This window comes from Sminthopsis crassicaudata, chromosome 2, assembly GCF_048593235.1.
Source record: "Sminthopsis crassicaudata isolate SCR6 chromosome 2, ASM4859323v1, whole genome shotgun sequence".
Classification (NCBI taxonomy): Eukaryota; Metazoa; Chordata; class Mammalia; order Dasyuromorphia; family Dasyuridae; genus Sminthopsis; species Sminthopsis crassicaudata.
The window spans coordinates 498932481-498946266 of NC_133618.1; the positions used below are offsets into that span (position 1 = coordinate 498932481).

Here is a 13786-nt window from a genome sequence, read left to right on the forward strand (position 1 = left end):
GGGTTTGTTTCCTGTCTTTATTTTTATTATAACCTTGTCACTAGAATAATAGGAATTTTGAATTTTATCTTTAAAAAATACCCAAAATAGCTAATAACCATTTTATTTGAAATATTTCAGAGCATTTGTTAAATTTGAATCTTTTTTTTTTAATCTAAAAACAAGTAGAATTTGTGTCCAATAAAAAGAAATATATTGATTTTCAAACCAGAGGGATAATGGTGTGTAATAAAGAGCCCTTGATATGGAATCATGACCTGCTACTTAATAATGTATGTTCTTGGGCTAGTCACTTAATCCCTCCAAACCTCAATTTCCTCATTTGTAAAATGAGAGGTTGTAATCTTGTGATTTTATAGTCAATAAATCCAAGGTTGCGAGCCTTTTAAAAAAATCAACCCTGTTTTTAACTCTCTAAGTGGGTTTTTTTTAACTATGGACTATATTACAGAATATTTTCTTGTTTGAACTACAGTAAAGATAATACTGTGCTTAAGTATTTCTTATTTGAATATTATAGGTTAAAAGGTAAGTGGTATGATATTTGAGAAGCATTTAGGAATCAGATCATCTAGAAATCATGTCCTTTTTGGATTTTGATGCAATGCAGTCTGGACAGTTTTCTCAAAACTTAAGACCCTGCTGACTTCTAATGATTGGCTTCTGCTTGTTAAGTGAAAATTAGTGTAACATTTTCTGGGTGCTAACTATAGATTTAATATTTTTGCCGGGAAACATTAAAATGTAGTTTACGGGCATTCTCCAAAGCTGTGGTAAACTGCATTTTCTTTTCTAAATACCTGAGGTCTGAGTAAGCAGAAAAGCAAAACTGTTAAATGAATGGCTCCTTTATTTGGTTTAATGTAAAGATTTTCCTCATGGGGCTGGTACTTGTTCATCCTGTTACTGAGTTAAGACAGATTTTATTATGGGAACCCCTCCCTAGTTACATTTTAGTTTTGTTTTAATTGAATAGGTATTCCTGACTTCTATAAAAACAAATGAAATGAGTGGGACTGGCTTTGCAGTTTTTTAATTAAAAAAAAAAATTCATTACTTTTTTCAAAGCCTGAATTTATACCGAACCATTCGTTAGGCTTTGATACCTTTCAAATTTTTGTGCCAGCCATTTCTTAAAAAGTATTGATTCAAGATTTTCCTGTTTTAGAAACTTGTGACCGTCTTCACTACACATTTTTCTCCTCAAGAGATCTGGAAAGAATCTGTAAATTGCAGGCTCACTGCAGATGGCACGTCTGCAGTGCCCCACATCTTTGACCTTTGGGTGCAATGTGTTGCTTAACAGTCATCTTTCTTATGGAGGGAACACATCCCTCAGCCCACATGAAGGGATTTTGCTTGTAATTGACAATACATTATGCAAATACATATTAAAGTCTGTCTAGGGTACTGATTCAGAAGCTACAAATGTTAATGAATGTCAAATCCTGCTCCAATTAGAAATCTACAAAATGCAAGCATATTCCATTGATGAGGTATTTAAGCTTTAAATTGAAAAATGGATCTGGGATGTTCCACAGTGTCCTGAGACTTTCCTCCCTAGAATTTAAGTGGTACTGTTAAAATGCTGACAAAGTCTTAATTTTTATTTGTCACTATTGGTGGCATGGCTATAATTCCTCTTTAACCCCCTGAGATCAAACAGCTTTCTTTGGTGAAAGATTGCTGACATCATGACTATTGCATTGCAGCATTTATAAATAGCCCCCATTGAATGTCGTCATTATATTTTAGCATCATTCTTCAAATACCATTTGCAAAACAAAACAAAAAAAAACTGTTTAAACTATTTAAAAACTTTTTTTTTGTTTTCCACTAATTTAAAGTGTATGTTTATAATTTTTTAAAATAAATACATATTTTTATTATCAGGCCAGTTTTACTCACTGTTAAGCTCCCTTATTCAGACAGTGTCGGTTTTTAAAATCAGTTTACAACCTGATTTGAGAGAAGTAGTTGTTTGCTTTATATTTGTAATAGTCTAAAAATTATCTACTTTGAGGTTTTTAAGCAAGAGTTTAGAACTTGGGGGAAAAAAGTGGTGTTTTTTTATCTCTAACTTGACTTTACCTGCTCACTGCATGTTGCTAAAGAGAGATTGGGGCAGATTTCTTGGAATTTTGCCACTTCAGTTATGGGAGGGATAAAGATTGTATGTAAAGACTTCAGTTGATTATTTCCTGTTATGTGAGAGGTAGCAGTATTATGGGATGATAATAGCTTTTAGTAATTCAGAAAATTCTTACCAAATGAGATAGGTTTCCCACCCCCACCACCCAATCTGTAGTAAGATTGGGACAATACTAATAGAAAACAGCAGCTAAAATGGAGAGAGCTCCATTTCAAGTTGGGGCCTTTTTGTAATTCTACAAATGAAAACACTGAAAGCATAGCTCATTCTGCAGCATGGATGACTTTCCTAGCTCCCTAGTGACTGCTGATTGTGTCTTGGCAGAACCAGGGCCTGCTGATGTCAGCTGATCCGCTTTGGGGGAAAGAACAGTCCATTATCACCCGACCAAAGTACTTGGTATACAATTGACTGGCTCTACTTCACTAGGGTTACAAAGAGGTCCTTTTAGGTTGGTTACTTCAGCCACAGGCCTCTGGATGGTCTAAAACTCATTGGTAGATTAAGGCAAGTGAGCTGAGGGGAAAAGAAGAGGGAGGAGGAACAGGAATGGACAGGGACAGGAAAACCTTGAAAAGGCATGGTAATGGTTGGGGGGGGGGAGGGGTTGTTTTTGTTTTTTACGATCACAAAGGACTTTTTTAAATGAATATGACTTGGAGATTTCCATAGCAGCTGTGAAGTATAATGGAATAGTAATGGAAATTGTAATGTGAAGAGGCAAGGCAAAATAACACAATAATGATCCCTGGAATTTCAAATGTCTTTGAGAAAGTGATTATATCATACCTGTACTTATGACATTCCTTGCTATGGAACTATTGGCAGGAACTGTTTTTAGATTTTTATTTATGAGAGCAAAGTTTCTCCTTTCTTAAGGAAGGTTGCTCATTCTTCTGTTCCCTAGGAAATATGCAGTATGAGAGATGATGGGTGGTGTGACCTATGTAGAGATTCTCAAACATTCTGACTAGGTTTGGTTTGCTCAGTCATCTCAGGCTATGTCTCTGTCTTATCTGTGACATTCATTTAAATTAAAGTGTAGATAAATGCCATATAGCTCAGGGTGGAGAACACAGATTTAATCCATAGTAGTTTATTAGCTCTTAAAAAAAAAGAAAAAGAAAAAAGGGTAGCAATTTTTTGTCTAATAGGCAAAGCAATGGATCCAGATAAAGATACTTGGGATCAATTTTTAGCCTTACTGTTGACTTTATGATAACATTGAATAGATAACTTTGCTTATGTGCTTTGGTTTATTGAGTTATAAGAATGAAAACACTCTATTTCCCTAGTAATAATTTGAGGATTAATGAGGTCATGTCCATAATGAATGAGGAACCAATAGAAAATACAGTGTATGGTGGTGATTGTGGTGTTATCAGCAAGATACAAACTTTTCTAATTTTATCCTGTAATTTCACCAAAATACATACTAATTTATATATTAGGACACCAAGAAAGGGGATGTTTTTGGATTGTATTTTTTAATATCTATACATTAGAAAAGATTCAGTGCCTGTCTGGTGTATGTTTTCACTATAACCTGTTTTGTTTTTCATTGCAAGGCTTCCCCCCTAAACACACACCCTCCCCTCTTTTTTTTTTTTAAGAGAAACACTTCAGAAGCCAGAAACAAGAATACTATTTCTTTTGCTAATTTCTTTTTCCTATTTGTTTTTCTAGAAACAATTTTACTATCGTCCTTCTAACACTATATAAGAAGTTCTATCTTAATCTTTATTTCCATGTGGCAAAACTATTACAATGAAAAAATTATCTTTTTTTTTTTTTCTTTCTATTTTTTCAAAATGTTGTCCTATGGTAGAGCTAAGCTTTCCTTGGGTTGAACTCCTTAAGTGTGGTTCAGACTTGTTAATTAGGTTGACTGTTTCTCTAGTTAATATTTCCTGGCTTTGTTTTTTTAAGTAAATAGTACAGCTTGTTTCTAAATGAAACACCAGTTTTTCAATTTGGAAAATGAAATTGTGAATGGACTATTAAACTTTTACCTCATTCTCTGCTTAAAACTTATAAACACGTAAAGCTCCTGAAATAAGCTAAGTTCAGGACTCACCTAAAAAATTCCTGCTTTCCCTCATAATAACTAGTCTTGCCTGGATATTATGAGGAAGAAAAGTCATAATGTGACTGACTAATGTATTCCTTCAAAATTGTCTAAGTGTGCCGGTGACTAGATCTCTCCTCAATAATGTTGGCATTTTACTGGAAATTCTGGCACTGATTGTTATATGTAGATGTGTCCTTTATAAACAAAAGAATAGAGCAGTTAGTTGGCACCATAGAGCACCAGCCCTGAAGTCGAGAGTACCCAAGTTCAAATGTGGCCTCAGACACTTAAACACTTCAACATTTCCTGGCTATGTAACCCTGGACAAGTTACTTAACTCCAATTGCCTCAGCAAAAAAAAAAAAAAAAAGAATAGCTTGAGATACACTATACTCAGTTTTTTAACTGTTTTCTGAGTAACAAATTGTTGAACTTTTTACAGATTTGGAGAGGTGTTACCCTTCTCTGTACCTATTTTACTTGTCTTATCAAATCATCTGAGGAATGAGAATGGACCTTTTATTTAGTAAAGTTTCTTGGGTTCTTCGCACCAATTCTAACTTGTGTAAACCAGAAAATCCTATTACTACCTCTGACATTTAAATTTCAATGAAGTTGCCCACTTCATTTAATGATGATTTGAAGGTAGATGCAACAATATTTAACCTATTTCAGATTGCTTGCTGTCTTGGAGAGGAAGAGGTAAAGGGAGAGGAAGGATTGGAACAAAGTGTCTTACAATAGTGAATGTTGAATACTATCTTTATGTGTATTTGGAAAAATAAAATGCTATTGAAAATTTAAAAAAAAAAGAAAGAAAGAAATTGGGTTCAACTGAAAACTTTGCCTTCTTCATTTGCCAGCTTTTGACAAGCTGATTTCCCCATTAAATGAACTTGAAATTAAGGCTAAGTTTACTCTCTATTTCCCCTGCCATAATTTTTTTTTCATTGTAATAGTTTTGCCACATGGAAATAAAGATTAAGCTAGAACTTCTTATATAGTGTTAGAAGGACAATAGTACAATTGTTTCTAGAAAAACAAATAGGAAAAAGAAATTAGCAAAAGAAATAGTATTCTTGTTTCTGGCTTCTGAAGTGTTTCTCTTAAAAAAAAAAAAAGAGGGGAGGATGTGTGTGTAGGGGGGAAGCCTTGCAATGAAAAGTAGGGATTATAAGGCAAAACCCTAGGGGTTATTATCTTAACTTATGTATGTTAAGTTTTGTTAACCACAGTTATGTAAATAGAAGTACTTTGTTTTAGATTTCTTGCCACTTTGCTCAATTTGATTTAATCTGACATTTATCTGACTTCTTTGGTATTAAATCATGATGTGACTGAGATAAGCCAGCCAATAATGTTTGGTTTTCATATTTAACTTAATTGATAATTAAAGAATTGATAACATATAGTCACTTTCCAACATCATTGAAAGTCTAAATGAGGTTGAGAGAACAGGGATAAAAAAAAATAGCTGACAGTGGAAAAGTTTAATTCTCCCTACTTTTTGCTCAAGGAAATGGAAAAAAATAAATGAAAGGACTTTTTGAATGTATTTGGCAGTAAGCCTTGATTACTATAGATAGGACAGTCTTTGGATTCTCAAAAGGCTTTTTAGAATTCTAACTACTCCCATCTCTTCCCTCTGCTACATTGGTCATTTGGGGAATACATGGAAACATGTACAGGTTTTGGAAATTAAAAGGTAAAAGCAATCTACATCTGAACTCCATTGTTGGCTGCTAGGAAGGTGCTCCCCTTTCTTATTTTTACTTAGATGAGCTGATCTTCTGGAAAGCTCTTTTCCTTTAGATATGTTAGGAATGCGGACACCACAATGTGAGAGTGGATAGAGTTGGCAAGACCTGCATTCAAGCCTGCCTAATGGATGATAAACTGGATGACCGTTGGCAAGGCCCTCTTGGGGTCCCAGGCACTTTGTAGGATTTAGCTGCAGAGAAAGTATAGACCTGTACTGATGTAGAAAATTCCTTATTCAGTAAGCCTCATTCTTTTCCCCTATTCAACAACCCCTTCAAATCAGTTTTGGTCAAGGGAAAAAAAGAAAAAATATTTATGCTGATTCTCTTCCATTTACTCTGAGAATATTATAATTCAAAGCACTTTGCTTTTCAGAAAATGGACCCAAGTGGGGTCAAAGTGCTGGAAACAGCTGAAGACATCCAGGAAAGAAGACAGCAGGTTCTGGACCGATACCACCGCTTTAAGGAGCTGTCAACCCTTAGGCGTCAGAAACTTGAGGATTCTTACCGTTTCCAGTTTTTCCAACGAGATGCTGAAGAGTTAGAAAAATGGATCCAGGAGAAGCTACAGATTGCATCAGATGAGAATTATAAGGACCCAACCAATTTGCAGGTAGGTCTCAGCCTTTCAAAATGTCTCTCTAAATTAAAGAACTCTTAGGCTTAAGGGCAAGAGATTTTTTTTTTTCTTTTTTTAAGATTATTCCAAGAGAAATTAGTAAGAGAGTTCAATTTTTGATAGTGTCAGTGTGAAATCATAATAAACATTTTGCTGTATTTTGTATAATTTATTTTAAAATAGTTTCAAATATTTTATCTGATCTTCAAGAAGCTTGTGAGATAGGAACTGTAATTATCCCCATTTTTCAAATGAAGAGACTGAGACAAATATAGATTAAATGAGGTGCCTAAGGTCATACAACTGTAAATGAATTCAGATGAAACTCTATAGTATAATACTAGAGCTGTCTCTTGAACTTATTTAAAATCTTATAAGAAGGCATGCAAAATCTGTTTGGATGATCTATCAACATCATCTTGGTATCCCATTCATTAATCTTTTATAGAATTAATCTTATGTTTATATTTTTGTTGCTGATGTGAATTGAAAATGATGGAAGACAAAACTCTGCGAGGGAATCCCCTCTGCTAATGCAGATCAAAACTGATTTGTGATTTACTATATAAAAATAAGTCCTAGGGGAGGTACCTGAAAAACAGAAATATTAGTGACATGTCCAGAGCCATACAGCTGGTTAAGTATCAGATGATTTTTGGACCTAAATCGTGGTAATTCTGCCCTCTCACTATGTATCACTATCCCATACTATCTCTAGACAGTTACTGTAGAATATTTAATAACTACAAAATCTTTCATCAGTGGCTTATTATTTAAAAAAAAAAAAAAAAAAAAAAGACGATATTATCCTTTCTATTAATTCTGGAGAGAAATACTCTTTATGGTTTCAAGTATTAAGTGTTGAGGTTTAGGAACCTTTTGTCCTGCCTAAAGCATGTTACGATTTAAAAGTATTGCTAGAACTAGAATTTGGCCCTAGAATTCTAAAGGCTTCATCTGACCTTAATATTTTATGAAAATTTGTATAATTAGATATTAAAAAGTTGAGTCCATGTGGGATTATAGAGTCCCTACAGCTGTAGCAAGCCACTGTCGAATAGTCTGTGAAGGGGAAAGATTTTTGTGGTATAAACTTGGTACATGAAGCAATGTGATGGCATTATTAGAAATGACTAGCTGATTTATGCTCATTGTACATCCTCTTCTTGGCACTCTATATAGCTCTTAATATGACTATAAAATAAGTAGGTTTTTCAGTTTCATCAAATCTACTCTTAGAGGTGTGGTTGGTATGAGTTTTGGATCTACCATAGTCTTTCTCTTGGAAGCTTCATGTGAATGTAAACCAAGGAGTTTCGCCACTTATAGATCTGTCATAAAACCTTGTAGCCTGTAATCACGTTCTTCTTAAGAGAATGTTGATTAAAAATGATGAAGATAAAGGCAGTCATTATCAAAGTGATTAAAAGAGCTTTTGGGGAGGCGTGGATATTGTTTGTGTGGAAACTTTTTTCACTGGATTTTCCTTTTTTATTGCTTTTTTTCTGGTTATACGTGTACATTAATTTTTTAAAAAATATACATTTCTTTATGAGTCATGTTGGGGGAGAAAAATCAGAACAAAAGTTTTATAAAAATAGCAAAATACTTTAAAAACTGAATTTTTATTTTATATATATATATATATATATATATATATATATATATATATATATATATATATATATATATATATATATATATATATATAATATATACATACTTTTTTTCCCCTTTATCACAAGCTCAATTTTTTTATAGAACAATGTATTTTGAAACATTGTGGGTTTTGAGCTATGTGATGGGGAGAAGGAAGAACAGCATTGATAGTGTGAGAGTGTTGGGTGGGACAAGGGTAGGAAGAAAGCTATATTGAACTGAATATTGTTTCTTCCATCTTCCTTTGTTCTCCCAATAGGGGAAGCTTCAGAAACACCAGGCCTTTGAAGCTGAAGTGCAGGCTAATTCGGGTGCCATCGTGAAGCTGGATGAGACTGGCAACTTGATGATCTCAGAAGGGCATTTTGCATCTGAAACTATAAGAGTAAGTATGAGTATACAGTGCAGTGACTTTTGGGAGAGTAGGAAGAATTTGATGAAGGCCATGGCCGCTTGGGTCACTTAATAGATTTTGGATTTTTCAAATGCTTTTTAAAGAGTTATTGAATCCTTAAAAAAGATAACCATGGAGATTCTGAGGGAACATAATAAACATTAATTATGTATTCATAGCAGAAATTACTGTACTTTTTGGACAGGGGTCCAAAAAGTAACTAGAATGAAATGCTAGAAACAGGATTTATTAAACTATATTTTTAAAGGAGGTAATTAGGAATGGGGAACATGTCAATGACAATTTAGATGAGCATTGACATAATGATGAATATAGGATTATTCACTGACACATTAACAGAGGTCAACCATCTGTGGACTTAACTCTAGATGGTGTCATTGCTCTGAAAAAAATCCGTTAGAAAAAGTCACAGCAAATAGATGAACTCAACTTCTGTTAGCCCATGAGTCTGAAGCATGCTTGTTATCCAGTTGTGTTTTACCTCATGACTAAATTCAGTGTTAACAACATGGAAAAGGGAGTGTGATAATAACTAGTCTTTGATTCATTTGTTGTACAGATTTCTAATGCTGGGAATTTGGGGAAAATAATTCTCTGTAAGATATTACTTTGATTCCATTTTTTTCAATGAGCTTTTTATTCACTTTTGCTTTTCAGGACATTCTTGCTTTCATTGGAGAATTGACCAAAGCTTTTCTGTATTCTATAAAAGTTTCTCTCAGAACTTAGACTTTTTAAGTCAGTTTTTTATTCATCAGTTTTTCTCTTGAATTACTGTAATGAATACATGTAACCAATGTGGTAGAAATCAATCATTCATTACTACTGTTAATAGAAGAAATACTACATTACTAATGGAAAAAGCAAGAAAAGCTCAAACGACTACTGTAGTATCAATCAGTTGGTATCAAAATCCAACCATCCCTAAATCCAGATTGTTAATTCACCTAAGAACTCCTGAGAAATCCTAGATGAGTCATTAAAATATTTTCTTCTATTTGTCTTTCTTAACCTATATTAATATATTACTTTTTTTCTTATTTCAAGTCATTGGTTAATAATCCCTATTAGTTTTCCTGTCTTTTTTTTTTCCTGCCCTTTTTTTTAAACTTCTACTTCTTTGAAAAAATATTGCTGTTTACATCAAATTGCTATTGAGAAATCTATCTTAATCAAGACCAATATTTTCCCTCCAGCCAGTCAACCTTTACTACATTTCTCAAGTGTTATGACATTAGTTTTGAAATCTTTGTTCAGCCTAGTAATCCTTACCACCATCTTGTAATAATAGCTTTGTGAAACTGATGTCTAATTTACAGAATTCGGAAGATCAGAATAATCAGGAAGGAAAAAACTATTCTTGAAAATAGTACTTTGTTTTGTATCAGACCTTTAATCAATAAATATGAAAATTAAATGTGCTATGGATAAAGAGTTAATTTTGGAGTAGAATTCTTTGTAAAACATATTTTTATTTTTGTAACATTTTAAATTTGGACTGGTTCCTTTCTTACTCTTTTTCCTAGTGTTGTCAGTTCCTTCTGCTTTCAAAAATCAGTAATTCCTTATTGATCTTTTACAAAGTAAATCTGCACAATGTCTTTACTGACTTGGGGTTGGGTAGGTGAACAAAAGTTGTATGTATGCTGTATTATGGGTAACGTATCTATTACTGGTTCAGACTTTCACGCCTTACCGGACTGCATGTCGTCCCATAGTCACAGCCACCCACATTGGGTCCCACATACGAGTAGGTAGACTGTGCCATATGTGCCTTCTCTCTTTCTACTCCTTGGAGATGCCACTGTTTTCTTTCTTGACTTAGTTGCATTGTTAATGAGCAATGTTGGAAGTGTTTTGTGTGAACCTTTCCGCCCCTATTGCTTTTTCCTTTTCTAGTAATATCCACAGTGGTCTCCTGAAAATCCTCCTGTGTTGAATGGCCATTAGCCACAGTAACTTGACTTTCAAGTTATATTTTTAATGGGAGTGGGCATTATCAACAGTGGGTGGGATTTTGTGTCTCTTTCTCTTTTGTGTTTAGTTTCTTTGCTTTTGTTGGTGTTATGGAAACACTTCCAGCATCTTGGGTTAGGCACAACCTTATTAAGAAGAGATGTTTATTCCAAATCTGATTGGAGAGTTTTGGCCTGCTTCTTTGTAACCTAGTATAAGAGTCTAAATTTGGCCAGGTCCCAACCAAAAAAAACCCAATGATGCTGGGAACATTAAGATATATTTCTTTCTACTTTGGTAAAAGAGCATGTGACTTATGATTGTTATTTGTATGATATCTGAATTGAGTCAAATTTGATAACTGTGTTCTCCCAATAATTTCAACAAAACAAACTCCCAAATTTATTCTGCCAAGAATCCGTTTTTGTCATTTGCTTAAATTTCAGGAACCTCTTCCTTTTTGGTCTTTATACTTATTTCAGTTTTCCTTAAGTGACATAACTTATTTTTTCACATTCAAGATATGCCCCCTTAATTGGGAATCCTTTCCGTTAGACAATCTCCATTAACATTTTATCCTTCACTTTTTAGATCATCACCTCTTCTATCGGGGAGTCTCTTAGCTGGTCAAACCTAATTTGTGAATACTACCTTAAAACAGACCATTATAAATCTGACTGTAAAGATTTTAATCACTTTCTCATTATTACTGGTCATATTCTTTTCTTGCTGCTCTAATGCTCCTATCAAAAAAGTTTTGATGCAAAGCTTCATTATGTTTCAGACTACTTGTTACTCTTCCAAAAAGTTGTTGCTCACCACCAGGGCCCCTGAGGCTGGCTGTGCTAATGAGCTTGTTTTTCTTCTGTAGGCTCGTTTGATGGAACTACACCGTCAGTGGGAGCTACTTTTGGAGAAGATGCGGGAAAAGGGAGTAAAATTACTGCAAGCACAGAAATTGGTGCAATATTTACGAGAGTGCGAAGATGTGATGGACTGGATCACTGACAAAGTAGGTCTGAGTGAGACAGTCTGCTATACATACCTTCTTTGCCAGATTCTGGGAATGTAAAGGAAAACACAGTATTTGATAGTATCTGGCAAGAGGAATAGGATTTTGTGGTAGAGATGATGATTTGGGTTGTCATATATCTAGATCATAGAAGGATCTACAACAAAAATGAGGGTGATTTGATTTTGTCTTGCTCTCAGGGCTTATACTCTCTTGAGTCTTCTTGTTGTAAATATATGTATCCCCATATATGATTCTTCATAAAGAAGGATTTTTTTGTGCATTAGTGGATAACTTTCTAATTTGATTACTGGACAGGAAGCAATTGTTACTTCAGAGGAGTTGGGTCAGGACCTGGAACATGTGGAAGTTTTACAGAAGAAATTTGAAGAATTTCAGACAGATATGGCTGCTCATGAGGAAAGAGTAAATGAAGTAAATCAGTTTGCTGCCAAACTCATCCAGGTAAACAGCAAAGGAATAATAAGTATTCTAGGATCTCATTAATACCAACTTATAGGACATTCAAAAGGAAATAAAAAAGGCAATTTAGGTATTGTTTATAATCTTTTGAATGGATCACAGATCCCAAAATAGAATGGTGACTGACATGTTCAGTACATTGGTTTGTCAGTTTGATAGACTTCTTTTATTTTTCTTTAAATGTTTGCTTTTTTTTTTTTTTTCCTTTCCCCTGAGGCTGGAGTTAAGTGACTTGCTCAGGGTCACACAGCTAGGAAGTGTTAAGTGTCTGAGACCAGATTTGAACTCAGGTCCTCCTGAATTTAAGGCTGGTGCTCTATCCACTGCACCACCTAGTTGCCCCAAAATGTTTGCTTTCTTAAACAACCTATACTGGTCACTGGGCAAAAAAGGCAAGTATATTTGATCATTCTCACCTCCACCCAATTTGGGATGAGGCTTAAAATCAAATTTTATTTGAAGCTCTGCCCCAAAGGGTTTCTCAGGGGAGGGTGTGGTAGGGAGAGTTTCCTTAGAAAGAATTGACAGGCTTCCATCAAGCCTGATTATTCTTTACTTCCACTATGAATATAAGTCTTCCAAGGTTCCTAAGGTATTTTAGCTTAGGGAAGACATGGTAATAAATAGTAGAAATGGAATCCTACAAAATGGAAGAGAACTAGACTTTACCTCACTGTTTTTACAGTACAAAAAACATCCTTCCCCTGTTAGCTTTGTCTATAGCGCTCAAAATATACTGTGAAACATGCTCTGAACTTCATAATACAGTTCTAGCTTGTTTAACTAATAAAGTAAATGTGTATAAAGTTCTACACAAACTTGGTGTATTAATTTACATATATCAGCTACTTGTTTTTATAGAAATTTATATTTCAGATAATTGTGTATGTGGGGGGAGTGTATTTTTTCTCCAGATCCTCCCCTTTCCCATCAATCCTCTCCTTTCAAATTGAGAATGAACAAAAAACCTCACTTAGAAGCATGTATAATTAAACAGAACACATGTATGCATTGGTTGTGTCAAAAAATGTTTCATTCTACTGAATTTCAGGAGAGGTTTCATTATTAATTCTCTGAATTTGTGGTGGGTTATTTCATTGATGGAAGTACCTAATTCTTTCATGGTTGTTTAACTTTACCATATTCTTTTCATTGTACAAATTGCTGTCTCAGTTGATTTTGTTTACTCTTATCAATTCATACAAGTCATCCCTTGTTTTTCTAAAAGCCATCCCTTTCTATCATTTCTTGGAGCACAGTAGTATTCTTTAACATTTACATATCATGATTTGTCCATCTGTTCCTTACAGGGTAATTTCAATTTTAAATGCTTTCTGCTGAAGATATATTCTTAGATTTTCTGGACCTAGTTATGCTGAATGAAATAAATTGGCCTTCATTCTACCAGTGAAACCTGACCCTATCACCTGTCACAAAATACTGTAAAAGATCCACTACCTTGTTTCCTGGTGTTGTAAAGTCCCCACTTCATTGTAGATCATCAGTTGTGTCCTAAAAGAAGAATATACTCTTTAGGAACCTTTGACATTTTGAAATTAGGAGCAGATTGATTGCTTTGGATATCTGAGAGTGCAGGCAGAGTTACTCAACAGACACATAAACAATTCACAAGCACAGAACATGAAAACAAATGAC

General features: G+C 34.2%; 1 protein-coding gene across 1 annotated transcript in view; it reads left to right on the forward strand.

Annotated features, from left to right (window-relative positions):
• Positions 1 to 13786, forward strand: part of SPTAN1 (spectrin alpha, non-erythrocytic 1) — a 60624-nt gene that overhangs the window by 518 nt on the left and 46320 nt on the right. The window contains 4 exon segments of the mRNA XM_074293793.1: positions 6360 to 6599; positions 8524 to 8649; positions 11507 to 11647; positions 11966 to 12112. Of these exon segments, the coding sequence (XP_074149894.1) occupies positions 6360 to 6599; positions 8524 to 8649; positions 11507 to 11647; positions 11966 to 12112 (654 nt within the window).